This window comes from Carcharodon carcharias, chromosome 16 (assembly GCF_017639515.1).
Source record: "Carcharodon carcharias isolate sCarCar2 chromosome 16, sCarCar2.pri, whole genome shotgun sequence".
NCBI classification, from domain to species: domain Eukaryota; kingdom Metazoa; phylum Chordata; class Chondrichthyes; order Lamniformes; family Lamnidae; genus Carcharodon; species Carcharodon carcharias.
Genome location: NC_054482.1, coordinates 75367882 through 75389801, shown reverse-complemented (window position 1 = coordinate 75389801; position 21920 = coordinate 75367882). Strand labels below are relative to the sequence as shown.

General features: G+C 42.0%; 1 protein-coding gene across 1 annotated transcript in view; it reads right to left on the bottom strand.

Moving 5' to 3' along the window:
- The window catches only part of LOC121288813 (protein shisa-like-2A), a 39808-nt gene extending 31997 nt beyond the window's left edge, over window positions 1-7811 (bottom strand). The window contains exon 1 of the mRNA XM_041207557.1: window positions 7630-7811. Coding sequence (XP_041063491.1) covers window positions 7630-7811 — 182 coding nt within the window. The remainder of the gene's footprint in view (window positions 1-7629) is intronic.
- Between the last annotated feature and the right edge of the window lie 14109 nt (window positions 7812-21920).

Sequence of the window (21920 nt, the reverse complement as noted above, 5' to 3'; positions counted from 1 at the left end):
CTGAAAAAGGTAGAAAAGGAAAAGAGCACCTCCTTCCCCTCTTCACCAAACTCCCTCACTCACTAAACTCCCAACTTCTCACTCTATCAAGCTGCTCTCCTGCACTACCTTGAGGAACTCCTGCAGTAATATCCTGGGGCTAAGGTGATTGGCCTCCTTCAACCACAACATCTTCCTTTGTACTAGGTATGACTCCAACCAGTGGAGAGTTTTCTCCCTGATTCCCATTGATTTCAATTCTACTATGGGTCATTGATGCCACACTAGGTCAAATGCTGCTTTTGTGTCAAGGGTAGTCATTCTCACCTCACCTCTAGAATTGCAAATCAATTTGGCCTAAGACGGGCATCTGTGATGCTGGTTGGCAAGTGTGTAATGAGTGGTGTGTCACAGGAATCAGTGCTGGGGCCTCAACTATTTATAATTTATATAAATGACTTGGATGAAGGGATCAAAGGTCTGGTTGCTAAATTTGCTGATGACACAAAGATAGGTAGGAAAATAAGTTGTGAAGACAATAAATGGCAACTACAAAGGGATACTAATAGGCTAAGTGAGTGGGCAAAGATCTGGCAAATGGAGTATAATATGGGAAAATGTGAAATTATCCATTTTGGCAGGAAGGAAAAAAAGGAAGCACATCATCTAAATGGTGAAAGGTTATAGAGCTCTAAGATGCAAAGGGATCTGGATGGTCTAGTGCATGAATCGCAAAAGATTAGTATGCAGGTACAGAAAGTAATTAGGAAAATAGAATATTATTGCTTATTGCGAGGGGAATTGAATGCAAAAGCAGCGAGGTTATGATTCAGTTATACAGAGCATTATTAAGACCACATCTACAGTACTGTAAACAGTACTAGCCTCCTTATTTAAGGAAGGTTATAAATGCGTTGGAAGAAGTTCAGAGAAGATTTACTAGACAAGTACCGGGAATAGGAAGGTTGTCTTATGAGGAATGGTTGGACTGGCTAGGCTTGTATCTGCTGAAGTTTAGAAGAGTAAGAGGCAACTTGATTGAAACATATAAGATCCTGAGGGGACTTGACAGGGTTGATGTGGAAAGGATGTTTCCTCTTGTGGGAGAATCTAGAACTAGGAGTCGCTGCTTAAAAATAAGGGGTTGCCCATTTAAGACAGAGATGAGGAGAAATTTTGTTTTTCAGATGGTCATGAGTCTTTGGATCTCTCTTCCTCAAAAGGTGGTGGAATCAGAGTCTTTGAATATTTTTAAGGCACAGCTAGATAGATTCTTGATAAGCAAGGTGTGAAATGTTATCGGGGTAGGTGGCAATGTGGAGTTGAGGTTATAATCAGATCAGCCACGATCTTGTTGAATGGTGTAGGCTCAAGAGGCCAAGTGGCTTACTCCTGCTCCTAATATGTATGTTCATATGTATGTTTTTATACTGGGGAACTCTGAATGAGGCTGAGATAGATCATCCACTCAGCACTTCTGGCTGAAGATGGTTGCAAATGTTTCAGCTTTATCTTTTGCACTGATGTTCTGGGCTTCCTCAACATTGAGGATGGGGATATTTGTGGAATTACCTTCTCCTGGGGTTAGTTGTTTAATTGGCTGCCACCATTCTTGACTGGATGTGGCAGAACTGCAGAGCTTTGATCAGATCTGTTGGTTTGGGATTCACTTAGCTCTGTCTATTGCATGCTGTTTCCACTGTTTGGCATATAAGTAGCCCTCTGTTGTATTTTCATCAGGCTAGTATCTCATTTTTAGATATGCCTGGTGCTCCTCCTAACCTTTATCCTGCACTCTTCATTGAAATAGGATTGATCCCTTGGCTTGATGGTAATGATTCAGTGAGGGATATGCAAGGCCAGGAGGTTACAGGTTGCGGTTAAATACAATTCTTTTGCTACTGATGGCCCACAGTGCCTCATGGATGTTGAGTTTTGAGCTGCTAGATCTGTTCAAAATCTACCCTATTTAGCACGGTGATGGTGCCACACAACCCATTAGTGTAACCCATTAGATGGGTTTTTACAACAATATGATAGTTTTATGGTCACCATTCCTAAGGCTTGCTTTTAATCCAGGTTTATTAATTAATTGAATTTAAATTCCACCAGCTGCCATGTCCCCAAAGCATTAGCCTGGGCATCTGGATTATTAGTTCAGTAACATTACCAGTACTCCACTCTCCCTGTCAGTTATCACAAACTTTTTGTTGGTCAGGGCTATTACATTGGTTAGCTATAAAAATGTGATTTGGGTTAAAATAGACTGCACAAAATAGTCCCTCATTCAATCCATATTAATCGTCTCATTAATAAAAAAAAAGCAGCCTTCAAAGGAAGATACAGATTACAGATGAGGAACGGAAATATCAGTGGGGCCATCAACTATGCAGCTGCCCACAGCATAAAATGGTTTGCAAGCAGGACAAGTGGAATTCACTCCAGGCTTATGTAATAATAATCATGGACAAATGCAATTCAACAGTGACTATACACAGCACTATAACATTTGCAGCATAGTATCGGCGCAGAAATAAACACATATTTAACAATGTGCATTTAACTAGTATGCTTCATTTCCTTCTTGTTATAAATGTATCACAACGCAGATTCAGTAAATTGGTGCATTTCACAACAGTATTCTACATCACCACTAGTTCAAGCACATCCGGAGAAATTGATTCCAGAGGATCATGGTGATTTAGAAGAGGAAGTATAGAATGACTCCCCTTTCATAAGTAAGTGTTACAATTCCAGCTGATGTTAATATTGGACAAGTTAGATCCCTGGGTGAAACCTGGCTTGATAGATCCTAACTTTTATTTTTTTAGAAACAATGGAGTTAAGTTACTGAACAATTTCACAGGAATCTGCTGATGAACCTTTAACACAAAGAATAAAACATTTCTTAAACAAGAAAATATGAACTATATTACACCAGACAAAAAGGCTGGAAAGATCTCAATACAAATACAAGAAGATGATTCAATTTCCCAATATTTCTTTACCCCAGCTATATCTTTATAGACACATACAAATTTGGAAAGATAAAACAATTTATCTTATCTGTCTTATATCTGTCTAATATTCAGAGTAAGCAGATGGTAAATGTGAACCAACTGGAGAACTGTGGTCAGACACACCACACTCCAAAGTAAATGACAGATGTGACCAAAGTAGATTCCATGCATTTCTCAACAACCCACAGAGAAGTTTGACACACCATGAACCAACCAACTCCCTAAAACTCTGCCTTTCTCATGAGGGTTTCCAATTTCTACATTTAAAGAACTCACCTCGGAATTCTCTCCAAAGATCACTCCCACTCGGATGGTTCCAACAAGAATATACCTCCAGGATTTAAAGTTCGCCTTCAAAGATTCCTTTCCCCTGTTCTCTGAGTATACTCATGTTTCACCTTCCAAGCACACCCCAGACTCTTGGCCATGCAAGCAGAACACCAGCGCATCTAAAGGGTGCCTTTGCTCTTTTGGTCTGCAACATGGGGACACAAATCTTTGGCTGCCCTTTCAGGTCTTCAGCGCTTCTCTTGAGCCCACTTTGCTTCAAGTCTATTCCCCACAGCTCTTTCTTTAACTTGGAGCCATTTTCTCTGCTCCTGTCATTTATCTTGACACAATGGGATCTATCTTTGATCCTTGTCTTTGTCTCTGCCTGGGGCTTTCTTCTGGGACCTCTTTCTGTCCCATTCTCTGGTTTGGAACCTGCTCCCTGTCCCTCTCCCCGTGTCCTGCTCCCTGGGACACCTTCCTCCAGAATGGCAATCTGGTTTCAGGTTAGCTGACTCGCAGTTTTGCACCATTTGACTTCTTTGCTTCCTTTTCTTCTGCACATGTACACAGCACTGGTTGCCAAACTAAAGAATGTAAAAAGGACTGACAGCGCATATGCGGTCCTTTCCAAGTCGGAGCATGCGTGAAAAGCCCGAACTATATGAAGCAACACAAACTGAGCATGCGCTGCCATTTCCTGACTGGCGCATGAGCAGAAAGTCCGAGGTCAACTGGGAACTGTAGTTCCTCAACTGCGACTGCTGATTTAGGTAAGTATTTTTAGCTTTGTAACAGTAAGAAAGAGGCAGAGGTGGTAGTTGAACACAGTCTACTCTTGAATGCCGGCATGGCATTGCTGCAGGTCTTGCTAAGTCACTTTATTCTTCTAACCTCATGGATATCATCAACAAGCATAGCAGCCACTTGCATCCTTAATTGTAAAGCACAATGTAAACAGGAAATATACAGCTGGGCAATGATTCACTGCTCTGCAAAATGCCATTCAGCGGTATGTGATATCATGGAAGATTTCAGATATAGGAGTACCATGCAGAGTTTCAGGATCATTTAGAAACAGAGCCACTGATATTTCCGAAAGATTGATATTCACACCTGAGACTGCTGACTGACTTCAACAGCCTTGGAGATGGATTTCAGAAAACTGAAGTGAAAAAAAATTATTGACCAAGTTATGGAAGAATGCAGAAGTACGTGACATACAGCTCTTTCAACTCCGCCAAATTTTCCCAAAGCCTAGCCCACCAAAGTTACGTCATAACAGTCAGGACATTCACAGTTGGGGCAGACAGACACAGATACATAGAGCAACATGAACCAAGAAAGAGAAACACAGACAAACATGGTGACAGATAGTGAGATTGATAAGTGTACAGAGAGAGGGCCACAAAGAAAGGAAAACAGAACCTCGGGTATAACACAAACAGTGAGAATCAGAGTCAGAGGAAAGATGTAGTCACAGGCAAAAACGTGGAAGAATATGGCTATACAAAGGACAAAAAGAGGGAGAACAAACAGAAGAAAACAAACATATAGAAAGAGGAAGGCAGAGACAGAAAATGCTCCTGGTTATTTGCTATCAAGCATGAACGTGTAACCTGAGCAAAACATGAGAGCAGACTTGAAAAATATAAAAATGAAGCAATTTTGCTCAACAGCTTCAGGATTTTGATCCAATGAGTACGTTTCATGCATGGTAAAATATACAGTGCTTGTAGCGATAAAAAATTCTTTCAATTTAGTGATTTAGAATATATCTGTGATTGTAGCTTTACTCTTGTCGGGTGTATTTTTCCTGTTGTTTGTGTAACTGAAGTCAGGTACACTTTAAAAATTAATTTGCAATGGGGCTTCAAGGCATTTAATTCTTAGGTGCAAATTTAATAGGCTATTTTGGACAGTGGATTACATGGAGAAGAAATCCATTACCATCTAAATATTACAACATGGGGGTTATTCACTACAATTTTAATATTATAGCACAGGAAAATATTCATTACCATCTCTATGCTACAACGTCAAGGTTTTTAACTACCATCTATTTTACAAAACAGAAAAAATACACTGTCATCTACTATATACAAAAACATGAGGAAAAATTTACAACCATCTATCTATGGAGGAAATTCACTTACACCTATATAATAAATTGGAGAAAAAGGCGCTACTATATATTAGAACATGGCAAAATAATTTGTTGTCATGCATATATTACAATTAAGGGAATAATTCATTACCATTTCTGTATTACAACATGGAGATGAGTTCATTACCATCTTTATATTACAACATGGATGATGAAACATTTACTTCCCATGACTCCTCAACAACATGACAACTTTTAACATATCTCAACTGGCCCCTCTGATAATGTCAGTCTCAGTTTAACTGCACTGTTGTGAGATAAATAATCTGTACTGGTGCTGGTATTGCTGCCTTTAAAGAATCCAAGCTCCACCTAAAAGGAGATTGTTACTTTGATCTGCCCGACACTTGCTGGTCTTTGAGTGCAAAGAGTTGTCTTCGACTGAGTGTTGCAGACTGGCACATTCCAAAATCCGGGACTATGTGCTGAGGGGTGCACTCAAGCTTGGGGAAGCCACTGCAGAGATGCATTGGGGTAAGGTCGCTATAGCCTTTCAGCCATAGTGCACAGAGGGGCTGGAAAATTTGTAGAACCCCTCAGGCCATATGCCAACAATGAATATGAATGCAAAAGTATTGAAATTACAGGCATCTCAGAAAGGAACATGCTGTACGGAGGAAAGTTGCATTCTATTGCACTTTTTGTAATTTTCAATTTGAAATGTTTTCCCAGGCTGTATGCCTGACATGCAATGTGTATGGCAAATAGGAAAAGAATTACAATTGTATAGAGGCACCTAAGAGTGGAACACACTGTATGGAGACAAGTCGAGTTTTATGGCATTTTCTGTAATTTTCAACTTGATAATGTATTTTTATAATTTTATGAATAAAATATCATTTTGGGAAAAAAATTGTTAGTGACTCTAGAAGTGCCCTGTCAGCAATATTAAAATTGACAGCAAACATCTTTTCTGGCTGCCCTTTCAAGCCTGAAAAATCTTTCTTTCCAGTTGCCGACCTGTTATTCTGAACATAATATGGTTACTATCCCCCCACCCCTCATTCCCCATATCCTATACAAGCACAGGCTGAAGGCCAGGAATTGAGGTCTGAACTGTGTGGTTGTTTTCCTGCTGCCCTGGCTGCTGTGGAATCCATGCCATGATACTGGCAGATCCACATTACTCTGATAATCATAAAAACACTTCTTGAAAGTGGTTCAACATTATAAATACAATGGTTTGACATTATAATACAACTTAACCTCACCAACTTCTGCATAGAAAAAAACCATAAATAAAGCCAGCAGAATATTGTGTGCATTTCTTTAGTTTTTTCAGTGGAGGTGAATGTTTAAACGTCTGCACTGCGTATGTGTATTTGCATGGATGGATTTATATGTCTGGGTCGAAATACAAGGCTGTGCATTATAAACATCTTTTACAAGACTCAAGTCCTAGAAGTATGGTTTAGCGGCTCTGCCAGGACCAAGTAAAGACTGACTGACAGCCATAAAAACCCCACTAAAACACTTTCCCCCAACCCCCCGCCCCATCCAGTTGGCCAGCTGCATGAATTTGGGTAAGTTTACTCTGCTTGCAACCAAGTGCCCTAGAGCACAGAGTCCTGTAGAGCTGCTCAGGGTGAACCTGGACAAAAACCACTGCATCTTTTCCAGAGAACCTTTGGGAAGCCAGGATGCTAGGAAATCTCTGCAGTGAGTCTCGCACGATGTAAAAGAGCTGTCGTTAATTAAAACTAGAGGGGGTGTCGAAGGTAAACAGTTTCCCACCAAGAGTGGCACTGAAAACTGCAAAAACTGCATTTCCACATGTTGCTGCACGAATAGCCTCCAAGAGTTTACATGCCATTTTGAGGGTCTGGTCCATTTTTCTGTGGGGTTCACGCTTAAGTTTCTAACCTCTATGTGCAATAATCTTAGACCACATTACGATGAAGAGGAATGGAGTGGATTCGGTGTTACAGTTGAGTCTTTGCACCGACTGTTACTCTCACTGGCTCTTGTTTGAATTTGTAAATCACAAATGTGGCTGTTGTGACGCTCAAACCTTGAGTTCACATCCTTTTTTAGGAGTGTTAACAACAGTAAAACCGATTCCGTGTTCATTCGCCAAGGTTTCCTAGGGGATGTCTTGGATGAGGGTTTATTAAATATTGCTGCTCAAAAAAATTAAAGACTTTTTTAAAAAGGGAGATGGTATTTTAAAGCACATCGCAAGACTTCTCTTACCTTAACCACCACATGTAGCTGTACTCGTAAGGGAAGAAGCTGTTGGGGTCATCGCAGCAGTATTTTATATCATTAAAGCCACAGCAATACTTGGCGCCCAAGTGGCTGTCGGATTTGGGACACGTGAAGCTGGAAACGAAGGCGTTTTCGATGTTATAATAGCCGCTGCAACCCGCACTCATGGTGAACCAGGAGTGAAAGATCGGCGGGCACCTGGAGCCCGGAAACCGTCCCAAAAGCTGGAAACAGTTGAGACCGATGAGAGGAATGAAGTTAGAAAGCTTCAGGGGAACCGGTGATTGATACCAAAGTCAGAGAAATTGGCTCGGCTGATCGCCGCTATAATGATCCGCTCAATAAAATAAAGTTGCTCAGGGACCGGTTAAACATCTAGCTTTGGGAAGCAAAGCTGTCTTGATTCCTCTTCTCCGCTCACGCTCCGTGGCTCGCAACGCACATTTGACAAGACAACCCGCAGGCTTTGTCATCCCAGCACCTCTGAGGGACGCTTCAGCACGGATCCGCACCTCACTGTGGAACAGGAAATTGTTCTATTTGTCTGATTCCCGTAAATATTTCCTTCATGAAACAAGAACATAAAATGCTGGAAAAACTCTCTCTGTGGAGAGAAAAAACAGAGTTAACATTTCGGGTCCGTATGACTCTTTGAAGTTGGAGCCCAGAAGTCGTCGCTTTACTGGAATGACCTGACTGAAGGTCCAAAGCAAATTGTGTGTTGAACTGCGTTTTCAGTTCACTCGTGGAACAAGTCCATATATAAATAAAATAATAATAATACAATAGGTAGACTGAAAGTAAATTAAATAAGTAAAAAACACTTTCACTCTGACCCTCTGTTGTCCGTTTTTCCTCTGTCCCTATACTTTTCTTGGTTGCAATGGGTTACTTCTGAAGCCTGAATGTTCTCACTTCTAAAATAATGGCCATGGCGGCACAACCTGAGTAGCTTCTTGACATTACCTCCCTGTCAAGTAAAACGTTCAGGCCTCAGCAGTGGTGCGTAAATGTAAATAAGAGACAGTTCCCCCTGATCCTCTGAAGCCAACAGTCCAGAATTTTAATGGTAGCAAAATGGTAATATTACTGAAACAGCAAAAGGAAATCCCAAAGTCTTCAATAAGCATAAAAAATAGTATAAGGGTGGTAAAAGGAGGACCAGGGACCAAAAAGGGGATTTACACATGGAGGCGGGGGCATAGCTGAGGTATTAAATGAATATTTTGCATCTGCCTTTGCCAAGGAAGAAGATGCTACACAAGTGAAAGGGAAGGTAATTATGCACTGGAAGAATTTAAGATCGATAAGGAGGTGATATTGGACAGGCTGTCTGTACTTGAAGTTGATAAGGCACCAGGAACGGATAAGATGCATCCAAGGATACTGAAGGAAGTGAGAGTGGAAATTGCGGAGGCACTGACCATAATTTTACAGTCTTCCTTAGAATCGGGGTGGTGCCAGGAGACTGGAGAATTACAAATGTTACACCCTTGTTCCAAAAAAGGTGTAAGGATAAGCCTGGGAGTCCTCTGACAATTTAATTGAATTGGCTCCAAAGTTCTGGGAAACTCTGCATGGCATAAGAAAGGATGCAGTTCTTTTGTGATGCAGTTAGCCCAGATTTTGCTGTCCAATATTGCTGCTTGCTGCTGATCTCAGAGAAAGGTTCCCACAAAGATCCAGCGATCTCTGTGGTGTGGTTTTCATCTTTCCTGACAGAAAGTCTGGTGTCAAGTCAAGGGGATGTTATGGTGTTAACTTTCTGATGAAATGCCAACAACTTGAAATGTTAACTCTGTTTCTCTCTCCACAAATGCTGCCAGACCTGCTGAGTATTTCCAGCATTTTCTGTTTTGTTAAATTAATATTTTCTGTTTGTTGTTTTTCATTTGTATCTTCACATTCCTATCACTGTTGCCCTGCTCTTCCACCACAATGATGAAACGGAAACTCTTCCTCCCAACTCTACTTGTGGTTCCTTTGCCTTTTTGAAACTTTTTCTTCCTATATCTATTCTGCTGAAGCTGAAGTCAGGGATTGGGAGTGGGAGTTACCATTTAAACATTACAGTGGCAGAGAAATAAAGTTGATAAATGTGCACACTGCTCCTCTGACAATTTAAATGTTGCCTTCCAAATTTTCCATCCCAGCTCTCATCAGCGAGATAAAATAAGCTAATATGAATTTTCTACCCCTTAGGCAGTCACCAGTCATTCATCCAGTACGTCTAATGTGTGCTACTACTGATATAGACCATAAGACCATAAGACATAGGAGCAGAAATTAGGCAATTTGGCCCATCGAGTCTGCTCCACCATTCAATCATGGCTGATAAGTTTCTTAACCCCATTCTCCCGCCTTCTCCCGTAACCTTTGATCCCCTTACCAATCAAGAACTTATCTACCTCGGTCTTAAATACATTCAATGACCTGGCCTCCACAGCCTTCTGTGGCAATGAATTCAATAGATTCACCACTCTCTGGCTAAAGAAGTTTCTCCTCATCTCTGTTCTAAAAGGTTTTCCCTTTACTCTGAGGCTGTGCCCTCGGGTCCTAGTCTCTCCTACTAATGGAAACATCTTCCCCACGTCTACTCTATCCAGGCCTTTCAGTATTCTGTAAGTTTCAATCAGATCCCCCCTCATCCTTCTAAACTTCATTGAGTATAGACACAGAGTTCTCAAACGTTCTTCATATGTTAAGCCTTTCATTCCTGGGATCATTCTCGTGAACCTCCTCTGGACCCTCTCCAGGACCAGCACATCCTTCCTGAGATACAGGGCCCAAAATTGCTCACAATATTCTAAATGTGGTCTGACCAGAGCCTTATAAAGACTCAGCAGCACATTCCTGCTTTTATATTCTAGTCCTCTTGAAATAAATGCTAACATTGCATTTACCTACCTAACTACTGACTCAACCTGCAAGTTAACCTTAAGAGACTCCTGGACTAGGATTCCCAAGTCCCTTTGCACTCCAGATTTCTGAATTCTCTCCCCATTTAGAAAATAGTCTATGCCTCTATTCTTCCTACCAAAGTGCATGACTTCACACTTCCCCACATTGTATTCATCTGCCTATGATATAGGTATAGGTGCCTCGCTGAAGAATCTTGCGCTGTCCAATGGTATGAAGGACAGTCAAGAATAAGGGAACAATTGTAAATATAACATGCAATGACAAGTGTAAAAAATTACAAGTGTAGTGAGGCACCTTGTGCTGAATTGAAAGAAACTGATCTGTATTGCACCTTAAGTAATGGCAAATTTGAACTGTTATGTAAAACACTTTTACAAATATTATCAATAATGTACATTTTGCAGGAAAAATATGCAAAACTAAATAAGAAATGGTTGCCACCACACTTTAGCCAGGATGTGAAGGCATTAGAGAGAGTGGAGAAAAGATTCACAAGAATAGTTCCAGCAATGGGGAACTTCAGTTATGAAAATAGATTGGAGACATTAGGATTGTTTTCCTTGGAAAAGAGAAGGCTGAGAGGAGATTTTGATAGAGGTATTTGAAATCATGAGGGGTCTGGACAGAGTAAATAGGGAGAAACTGTTCCCACTCTTGAAAGGATCGAGAACAAGGGATCACAGATTTAAAGTAATGGGCAAAAGAAGCAAAAGCAACATGAGAAAAAAATTCCCAAAGCAAGTGGTTGAGGTCTGGAATGCACTGCCTGAGAGTGTGGTGAAGGAAGGTTCAATCAAAGTATTCAAAAGGGAATTAGATTTCTATCTGAAAAGGAATTATGTGCAGGGCTATGGGGAGAAGGCAAGAGAATGGCACTGGGTAAATTTCTCATTTGGAGAGCTGTGCAGACACAGTGACCAAGATGGCCTCCTTCTGCACTGTAACATTTCTGTGATCCAGAGATTTATCTATTTGGTATTAACTCCATAAATATAACCAATAATTCAGAAAAGAGAAAGTACCTCTGTGTTAAACAAGGAGAACACCATATTAGCACTGTAGCATGGTCCTGGGCCCTTATTTAACTACTCATTATCCAAGCCCACTGGATTCCAGTAATAAATCCTTTTTTTAAATAAGTGATTTCAATTGCTCTAAGCTAACGATATCTCAATTATACTGAAACATTCTCTGTGCAGTTCCCAACATTACAATTTCTCCTTAGTGTCACTTGGTTAGCGTTTGGGGCTATTGTTGGTTTTAAATTTTGCCCCTGATTCAATTCGGCTGGGCTGTCTCTAATTTTAAATCAATAGTGGGAGCTTGAACTGATGACATGCCTTGGAAGAACAGATACATTTGTGGGCAGATATTCCATTTGGTTGCTGGGTTGTGCATTCTGTGTTGCTTTTCTGTTATTTTCTCTTAGTTATTTCAGATGAATAAATGGGAGAACTATATTAAAGCCATTAATGAGACACGGCTGAAAGACTGGCCTCCTTCCCTGCTGTAACTTTCTATGATTCTTATTAAAACAACAGAAAGCTTGTCAGAAGTATTCAATAAACTTCCAGTGAATCCTGATTTTCTGATTTCTTTCCTTGGTGACTCCACATCAGAAAATATGTAACCTGATTAATTTGCAATTCTGTTTTAGTCAGATAGTTTTTCCTTGGAGCTTTAAGACTTAAGACTCTCTAATATGATAATGACTCATTTAAATTCCACTGTTGTTTAGCTAACCTACGTCTAATTCATCAATTTTATTTTCAGGAGCATCAAGCTTTGCTGCTTAACACACAATGAATGCCTGTCTAACAGAATTTTTGCCCACAGGGTCACTGCAAATTAAGTTAAAAGCAAAATACTGCGGATGCTGGAAATCTGAAACAAAAACACTAAATGCTGGAAAAACTCAGCAGGTCTAGCTGCTTCTGTGGACAGAGAAACAGAGTTAATGTTTCAAGTTCATCCAACCCTTCTTCAGAGCTGAGGAGAAGTGTAAATGTGATGAAATTTATACTGTTTAAGGCGGGTGGGCAGGTGGAGCTAGATAGAAGGCCAGCGATAGGTGGGGACAAAGGAGAGATTGACAAAGGTGTCATGAACTAAAGGACAAAAGGAGTGTTTATGGTAGTGGTTAGTGCTAAAAAAGGTGCTGATAGTGGCATAAAGGTGAATGTGATAATAGCAGAACAAGGGTAACATTGTGTAAAAGAACATCATGAACAAGTAACAGATAGCCCTATGGGGGATGGGGTGGGGGAGGGGGTGGTGGTAGGATGAAAAAGGATAGAAAATGGGATAGAAGAGGGGATTTAAAAAGGGGATAAAACTATGGATAAATGAATAAAAATAAAAAGAAGTGGATAAAAAATAAAATGAATTTAGAAAAAGGGGGATTTTAAAAAAGGGGATGAGGGGAAGGAGGGAGCAGTTGTCTATTGCATCCGCTGCTCCCAATGCGGTCTTCTCTACATTGGAGAGACCAAACGCAGATTGGGTGACTGCTTTGCGGAACACCTTCCATCTGTCCGCAAACATGACCCAGACCTCCCTGTCGCTTGCCATTTCAACACTCCACGCTGCTCTCATGCCCACATGTCCATCCTTGGCCTGCTGCAATGTTCCAGTGAAGCCCAACGCAAACTGGAGGAACAGCACCTCATCCTCCGATTAGGCACTTTACAGCCTTCAGGACTTAACATTGAATTCAGCAACTTGAGACCATGAACTCTCTCCTCCATCCTCATCCCCTTTTTTAAATCCCTTATTTTCTACATTCATTTTTATTTTTTATCCACCTATTTTTATTTTTCTTGTTACTCATTTATCCATGGTTTTATCCCCTTTTTTATCCCCCTTCTATCCCATTTTCTATCCTTTTTTACCCCACCACTGCCTCCTCCCACATGGGCCATCTGTTACTTGTTCATGATGTTCTTTCACACAATGCTACCTTTGCTCTGCTGTTATCACATTCTGTTTCTTAACTTTATGCCACCATCAGCACCTTTTTTAGCACTAACCACTACTATTAACACTCCCTTTGTCCTTTAGGTCATGACATCTTTGTCAATCTCTCCTTCATCCCCACCTATCACTGGCCTTCTATCTAGCTCCACCTGCCCCACCCACCCTTAAACAGTATAAATTTCATCACATTTACACTTCTCTTCAGCTCTGAAGAAGGGTCAGACGGACTTGAAATGTTAACTCTGTTTCTCTATCCACAGGTGCTGCTAGACCTGCTGAGTTTTTCCAGCATTTTCTGTTTTTGTTACTGCAAATTAAATGTTGGTTATAGCATTTTTACTAACAAGAATGATCATGACCAGTTCCGTTATATTTCATTTTCCAAAGTATTAACCATCTCCCCACCTCACCTCACTGCCACGGAAATTTTCATTTATGCCTTTATTACTTCAAGATACAACTTCTCCAATACTCTACTTGTTGGCTCCCAACATAACAGTTAACTGGGAAATTCTTAGGTCTTAAATTCCGACCCAATTCAAGAATGAAGAAAGGGCAGACAAACAATCAACAGCTGGAATTTGAAGCAGAGCCCAATTCCACTATTTTATTTCTTCAATTCTAGCAGCCATTTTCTGTTGGGTGGGATGGCAAGGTGGGTTTGGGAGGGGTGAGGTTGGGGTGTTCATGCCATACTTAAGAAACTGGAGCACATATTCAAGGCTGACATTTCAGTGCACCACTGAAGGAGACCTTGCTGCACTGTCCAAACTGCTGTCTTTTGGATAAAGTGATAAACTGAGGCCCCATCAAGCTTTCATAAGTAAACGGAAAAGACTCCATGACACCATTTGAAGAAGAGCATGAGAACTCTCCTGGTATTCCGGCCAATATATAGCTAGAAAGGGAGAACCTGTTCCCATTGGTGGAAAGTAGAGAATCAATGGACTACCAATAGCAAAAGAACCATTGGTGACATGAGGATAAACATTTTACACAGCAAATGGTTAAAATCTGAAATGCACTGCCTGAGAATGTGGTGGAGACAGGTTCAATTGTGGCTTCCCCTTTCAAAAAGGAATTGGATAAATATCTGAAGAGGAAAAAACTTGCAGGGTCATGGGGAAGGAGTAGGGGAGTGGGATTAGCCAAGGTACTCTTGCTGAGAGCTGGCATGGACATGACAGGTCAAATGGCCTTCTTCTGTGCCATATCTATTTTATGATTCCATGACTCAATGATTCACATGTCTCTTCAGCTCCTGCAGCACACATAGAGTTGTCAGCACAATAAATTATGAATGTTTAAGGTAATATCTTGTACTTAAAACGGTGTAACCATTATGCAGTTGATTTAATCCTGCTTCCTTCTTTTCTTTTTGTAGCCTTCCACATGTGCCACCCCAATAAGCAGAGGAAAACCTTCAAGAGAAACCTGTTTCCTCTCTGTCACTGTCATCCAGCCTCTTTTCATGAACGCTATCATTCACTCTGTCCAAGCATCACCCCATAGATGGCCATTTGGTGATTGTGTGGTTGTGGGTGCAGGGGTAGTACTTAAGAAACAGAAGGTAATGCACAGGTAGCATATGGTGATATGCAGAGCAGGAGTGACTAAGAGTTGGGTCTGCAAGATGTGGAGGTGATGGCAGTTGACTGGAGCAAAAGGGTACTGATTTTAATCTTTGAAAGATAGTTAAGAATTATCACTACCTAATCAATCAATCAGGATCAAGTGCAACCAATGTGGTGGGATGTTGAGTTTAATCAGAGCATAAAGTGGAAACAAGAAAAACTTATGACTGTGACAAGTAGCAAGTACCAGATTAGGCCAAACAGCTGGCATGAGCAAACAGCTCTTTCTTGCTTCTTTTTCCAATTATTGGTGTCCCATGTGTTCTCAACTTCTCAAACCACTCAGGAATGTTGGGCCGGAGTCTTTCTTGAGAGTTCTTTTTCACCACCTACTGCACTGAGCCCTCCCAAAGTCTCTTACTTAATACCTGGATGGATTGTTGACAAGGCCTTTTTACCCTATAATAATTTACTTTATTTCAAAATACCCCATAAAACGTCAAGTTCTTTCTCTAAACCTTGGATTGAAAATCCCACCTCTAATGTCATTCACCCACCATTAGCTTCTTGAGCCTTTGCACGTACCTTCTGGCCTTGATAAATCACTCTTACCTAATTTTTTCCTTATCATATCTCAAGCTATTCTCCCTGATGAGTTTCATCCTCCCGGTAACATTCCATCTCCTGCCTCAAAATAATTCCCATAAGTTTCATTATTTGTACCTATTCCACTATCAGTTATTCATGTCCAAGACTGTGTGCAAGACCATTTAACAAGTTGCTCATAATGGCAGTTCAGTTCAACCATTCTTATTCCTTATCAGGCTATTGAACCATGATGTTGTTCACTAAAGCAACTTATATTCTACTTCCACACACTAATTAAGTTATGTACTTCAGCAAACATTTTAATTGAGCAAGTTTAAATGAAAAGCCTAGCACAGCTTTGTATAACAGTTATCAATTCATGCATTTACCTACCTATGGCCTCTTGTTCAAGCTCTCCAACATTCCTCCTTTTCCTTCAGGTACCATTCCCTAAGAGGTTGTTGGCGATCATGGACTTCCATTGGATTGGTCCATGGCATTGCTTGGCAAAGTATTGCAGTGGTTTGCTGTTGCCTTCTGCAGTATGGCTGAGGAAACTCTCCTGCTCTTTACTGCTTGCCATCAGGCATACTGGAAGGATTCACAGGCTGATAATCTACCTGTTTGGCCATGTTATGCTCGCACCTTCCATGGCCATCAAGTACTGAAGTGGAATATGGACCCAGAGCTTCTGGTCCACACTACCACTGTGCTACAAGACCTCCCTCTAACCAAAGTTATCCCACAGGCCTTGTCTGTTCATGGGCCCCCCCTTTCGGCCAGGTACCACTTTATCATCTAAGGATAATCATTGTTTCTATGGAAATGAAACCTTAAGCAATGTCCTGTCAAACAAACTTAAAACACTAACCTATTTCAAGCTGATTTATATAATTGTGTATACATATCTAAACACACAAATGTATTTCTAATTTCCAACAAAAGATGTCTATCCTTAGCTCAAACTCTCACAATACATGCAGGCACTGGAGATGTGTCCCAAAATGACTACAGATGTAAGCCCAGTAGGGAGAATGTGCTACCTGTATCTTGGCAGCACAGTGGATTTATGTTCAGCACTGCATTCAGCTCTGGAGTGCTGGTAACTCCAGAGAAATCCTCAACACCAATATTGGCTCAATGGTAGCACTCTTGTCTCTGACTCAGAAAGTTGTGTGTTTGGGCACCACTCCACAGACTTGAACACATCATCCAGGATGACACTATTGGAAATGATGTCTTTTGGATGAGACATTAGACACAGACCTGATCTGCCCTCTTGGGTGGATTTAATATTTCTCATGGAACTATTTGAAGCAGAGCAGGCAGTTCTCCTGATATTCCAGCCAACATTGATCCTTCAACCAACATCACGAAAATAGATTGCCTCAAAAGTTACCTCAATTTTAATTTACCTCATTACTGTTTATTGAGCATTGCTATTCACAAATTGTTAGCACGGGAAGAACCAAATATTTAATCTCCATGACTGCTTCTTGTAAAATATTTCACTAGTCAAATCATGCTATGATATGATGTGATGTCAGGTACATTGACTATTGTCAGAATGCCTGACTGACTGAGGTAGTAGCCTTCAGGTATAGATTGTCCACCCTTCTCCAAAATGTTCCACAGAGTGGTAGCCCAAAATATCAACATTCAGCTCCTCGGGATGGTCAGGGACATCAGATTGGTTTAACCCCTTCCAATTGCCAAAGTCTTTTGTGTTGCAATCCTTCCTCTTTTACATGTAATAACAAAGGGATTGGTAAAGTTCTGACTATTCGGCAAGCCCAGACTTGGTTAAACAATTGGCTACTGTGCTTCCCAAATAAGATCTGGAAGCATCTGCAAACTAAGAGGAAAGGTTAATGTGTTTGTTTGGGATTTCCAACATTGGTAGGTTTTTCTTTTTTGAGAATATTTATAACACTATTTATCAATTGCTTTATAAATCTTGCTTAAGATGCAAATACCTTTGCTTCTTCCTCCTTCACTAAAACATCTTATTCTCAGTTATTTAAATTATAAAGTATATTTTTGTTCTACCTCCCACCACTGACTTGTTCCCATTTATTTCTCAAGATAGATTTTTAGTTCTCACTTATGCTATCATTGACGTCCATTAGTCAGCAGCTCAATTGTTTTCAATAATCAGGGCTTAGCTAGTTGATTGACTCTAGCTGCAAAACCTCAGCTTAGTGTCAAAGTGCTTCATAAACTTTCTGCTGTGTGCTGAGAGCAGATATTAGACCCCCTTAAGGAACACAAAAAATGTAAGGGCACAATTGCAATGGGGACTCAAACAGTATTGTGCAGGTAATTTACAGATATGGAGAAAGGATCTCATAAGTTTTCAGAGCTCCCCTAATTTTCCTAAAAGAGCCAAGTTTATGCAGCAGATTGTGGCATGCAATGGGAGCATAAACATAACACTGCAGATACGACTGCTTATAGAGATTAAAGAGACACCCTTAGCTCTGATTGTAGAGTACTTGTTGCTGTGTGCTTTTCTCTGAGGCTGATGCAGGTACATAGAAATGCCCCAAAGAGGAGCACTGGATGCTGTGTTCCAGGAGTAGATGCAAAACAAGGTTATCACTTTTGGCTGTAAATAGCAAGTAAGCATCAGTCTGTGGGAACAGGTGGTAGAGCAGGAAAATTGAGTTTCTTCTATTAGAAGGTTTTCTTATCTGATGAAGAGAAAATTCAACAATTCATTAAAATTTGCCAAGGTGACAGCTAATGTTATCTCTTTACAGAGTTGTGGCATAATGATACACATGCACACACACACATTTTCCTCTACCAACTGCATCACTGCATCAGATGCTGCCTTGGGTTTACAAATCCATTTGCTCTCTCCAATACTAGCAGAAGGCAACATATATTCATGCATGCAAAACTTTCACCTTCCCATGAAATCTTTTACTGATGATGGGAAGGGGCATTAAAACTTACCCAGTACCCCCTGCATTCTGCACGTTCCTGTTACCAGAAAGTGTATCTGTAAGGCACAGACTTCAGTCGCAGTCATGCATGTGATTTTTTTAAAAATTGAGTTTGGTTTTGTTTAATAAAGTGCATTTCAAGGCCAAATCTATGAGGCATTGAATATGCTGCAAAAAGAATAAAGGAACTTCTGTGCATTGTGGTCACAATGGTTAAGTACAGTCAATAGCATTTGTATGAGTTTGCAAGCTGGACATGGAACATTGGAGTAAAACAACTGCAACATCTCCTTTCCTCTTCACACACCACTCTTCATTGATGTCAGCTGTCCCTCAATTCGAGGATGATGTCCACTGAGGGTCATGAGTTTATGGCATGGGCCTTCATGTGACAGAACAGACAGATTCTCAATTCACAGATCTTTGGGCACATGGAGCAGAATGTCCCATGAGGTATTAGGATCCAGGGAGCTCGTTTGTTTCCTTTTCTTTCCTTTTCTTCTGCTGCTCTGCCTCTTCATTAAGACATTGTAACTCAAAACATGATGCAACTTGGTGGACAAGTTGTCACCATTTTGAACGATTGGTAGCAAACTCCTGCCAGTCATTAACGTCAATGCTGCCATGTTTCAAGGACAGCTTCAGAGTGTCTTTGAAGCACTTTCTTTGCCCTCCCCTGGAACACTGGCCATTTAAGAGTTGAGAAAACAGGACCTGGTGGGGGTGATGCTTTTTGGCCATCCAGACAATCAAAGTTGATTTTTCAGGAGTTTTGTCAGAATGTCTGTGGAGCTGGCTTCAAGAAGGACTCTAGTGTTTGTTCAATGATCCTCCCACTGAATCTGGAGGATGCAGTGGAGGCATTGCTGATGGAATTTCTCCAGCATTCTTCTGTGTCACTCGTATACAGTTCAGTTCTCACTACAGTACAGGAGACTGGTGATGACAACTATTCTGTATTCTAGGACTTTTGTCGACTTACGGAAGTCTTTGTTGTCAAACACTTGCTGCTGTGGTTTATAGAAGGGTGAGCTGGCGCAGCTGATTGGGTTTTGGATCTTCTCATCAATGGTGGCATTTTGAGAGAGATGGTTGCCAATGTATGCCAAGGATGGGTGGGCGCGCAATGATATCCACTACACACTCACCATTAATTAACAGGCCACTTAAGGTCCTTGACTCACCAATCGATGCTGATTTTTCAGCGCCCGTGCAATCTTCGGGTCAGGGCACGGGTGCAATGGGCAGGCAGGTTGGACACATTTGTATAAACCTCATGCACGGGTGGGGTAAGAGGGCTTACTGGGGTCGCGAGTGTGCCCTCTCAAGTATTGATTTTTCAAAGTTTTTGAAACTTGCCTGTGTGATCTGCAATACTTCAAAATGCATTCCAGCTGCTTTGTCTGGACTCTTAACCTTCAGGTCAGCACACTGCTGTGAGGAATCTTTTTTGGGCCTGCAGCTTTCAGGAAGCCATCCCAAAGCCAGGGAATGGGAGCAGGACTCTCCACTGAAGGCACCTTCTCTGAGGAGGAAGAGGGGTCTAGAAGGGGGAGGAGGCCAGGAGTGCACATTCAGCCTCCAAAGGAACCGCCTTTGGGAGGAGAGGCACAGGCACAAGGGACACAGGGCCAAGAGGTAGACCAAGGCGGAAGGGGCCACAGAAGATGCCACTATCCTGCTACCAGGGTATACAGGCAGCAAAGCAGCTACCTCAATAGGTCTGAGGTGCAGTGCCGAAGGAGGCTCCGTCTCTCAAGGGAGACAGTCAACCATATCTGTCAGAAGATTGGGCCTGAGATCTCTGCTAACAGCATGGGTGGACACCCCATGTCAGTGGCTCCAAAGGTCACAGCTGCCCTCAACTTCTACGGCTCTGGCTCCTTCCAGGGCTCAGTGGGTGATTTTTGAGGTGTCTCCTAATCAGCTGTCTACACTTGTGTCAAGCAGGTTACAGACGCTCTGTTTAGGCGTGCATTGACCTTCATCCCCTTCCATTGAGACCAGGCAAGCCTGACGCAGCGAGCCAGAGGCTTTGCAGCCATTGCTGGCTTCTCCCATGTCCAGGATGCAATAGACTCCATACATGTGGCCATCAAGGCACCAACAGGTGAGTCCGGTGCCTTTGTCAACAGGAAGGGCTTCTACTCCATGAACATGCAGATAGTGTGTGATCACAGGATGCTGATTCTACAAGTCTGTGCAAGGTACCCAGGCAGCTCCCATAACGCCTACATCCTCAGGCACTCCCAGGTGCCGGGGCTCTTCAGTGCTCCAGCCCAGCTTGATGGATGGCTGCTGGGTGACAAGGGCTGTCCCCTCAGAAGGTGACTCATGATGCCTCTCCGCCATCCAAGAACAGAAGCTGAGCAGCGTTACAATAGGAGCCACACCTCCACAAGAGCTGTGCTGGAGAGAACCATCAGTCTTCTCAAGATGTGTTTCCGATGCCTGGACCGCTCAGGGAGTGCACTCCAGTACCCCCCAGATCATGTTAGTGATAGTGGTTGCATGCTGTGCTCTCCACAATCTTGCGCAGGAACGGGGGGACGCAGTGGACAATGAAGCGTCGATGCAGTGGCTGCGCCTGCACACAATGAGTCCAGCAGCGAGTCCGAGGATGAGCATGCACAGGGAAAAGCTGACGGGGTAGACGCTGACCTGGGGATACTCCAGGGAGGCAGGGACACCCAGGAGGCTTTAATCCAATGAACCTTCAGCTACCACACCACTGTGGACCTCCTGAACAAGCCTGGGCTGTAGGCTCCATACTTGGTACCTAAGTGCCAAATCTGCCAGGTTAGGTACAGTAACTAAGGGCCTTGCTAATAAAGCTGAATGGCCCATAAAGCACTCCTAACATTTTTAGAAACCATATACATGCAGAAAAAAAGAGGCACCCTCAGCCATGTTCACATGTCTGAATTTAATATCACAGGCAAAGAAACTTAAGCCAAAAAAATGACAATGGTGTTCCACTTCAAAGCAAATCATAAAGACCTCATCTTGGGCCAACACGAAAGCACCAGTGATAGGTGTGCGTAAGGTGCCTTATGTTAACGTTTCCGGGTGCTACGCCTTGGTGCTGCCCAATCGCTGGGAGTGGCACCTGAGACAGCCTGCTGACTCTGCTGTCCTGTTGGCCTCGATGACCTTGGCGGTCGTCCTCTGGCTCGTGGAGCCTTTGCTGGCCTCACCGGATGCTACGGTCACTGGGAGAGGGGCGGAGGAGCTGCCGCCCTCATCTGGAGAGTCTTGAGAAGAG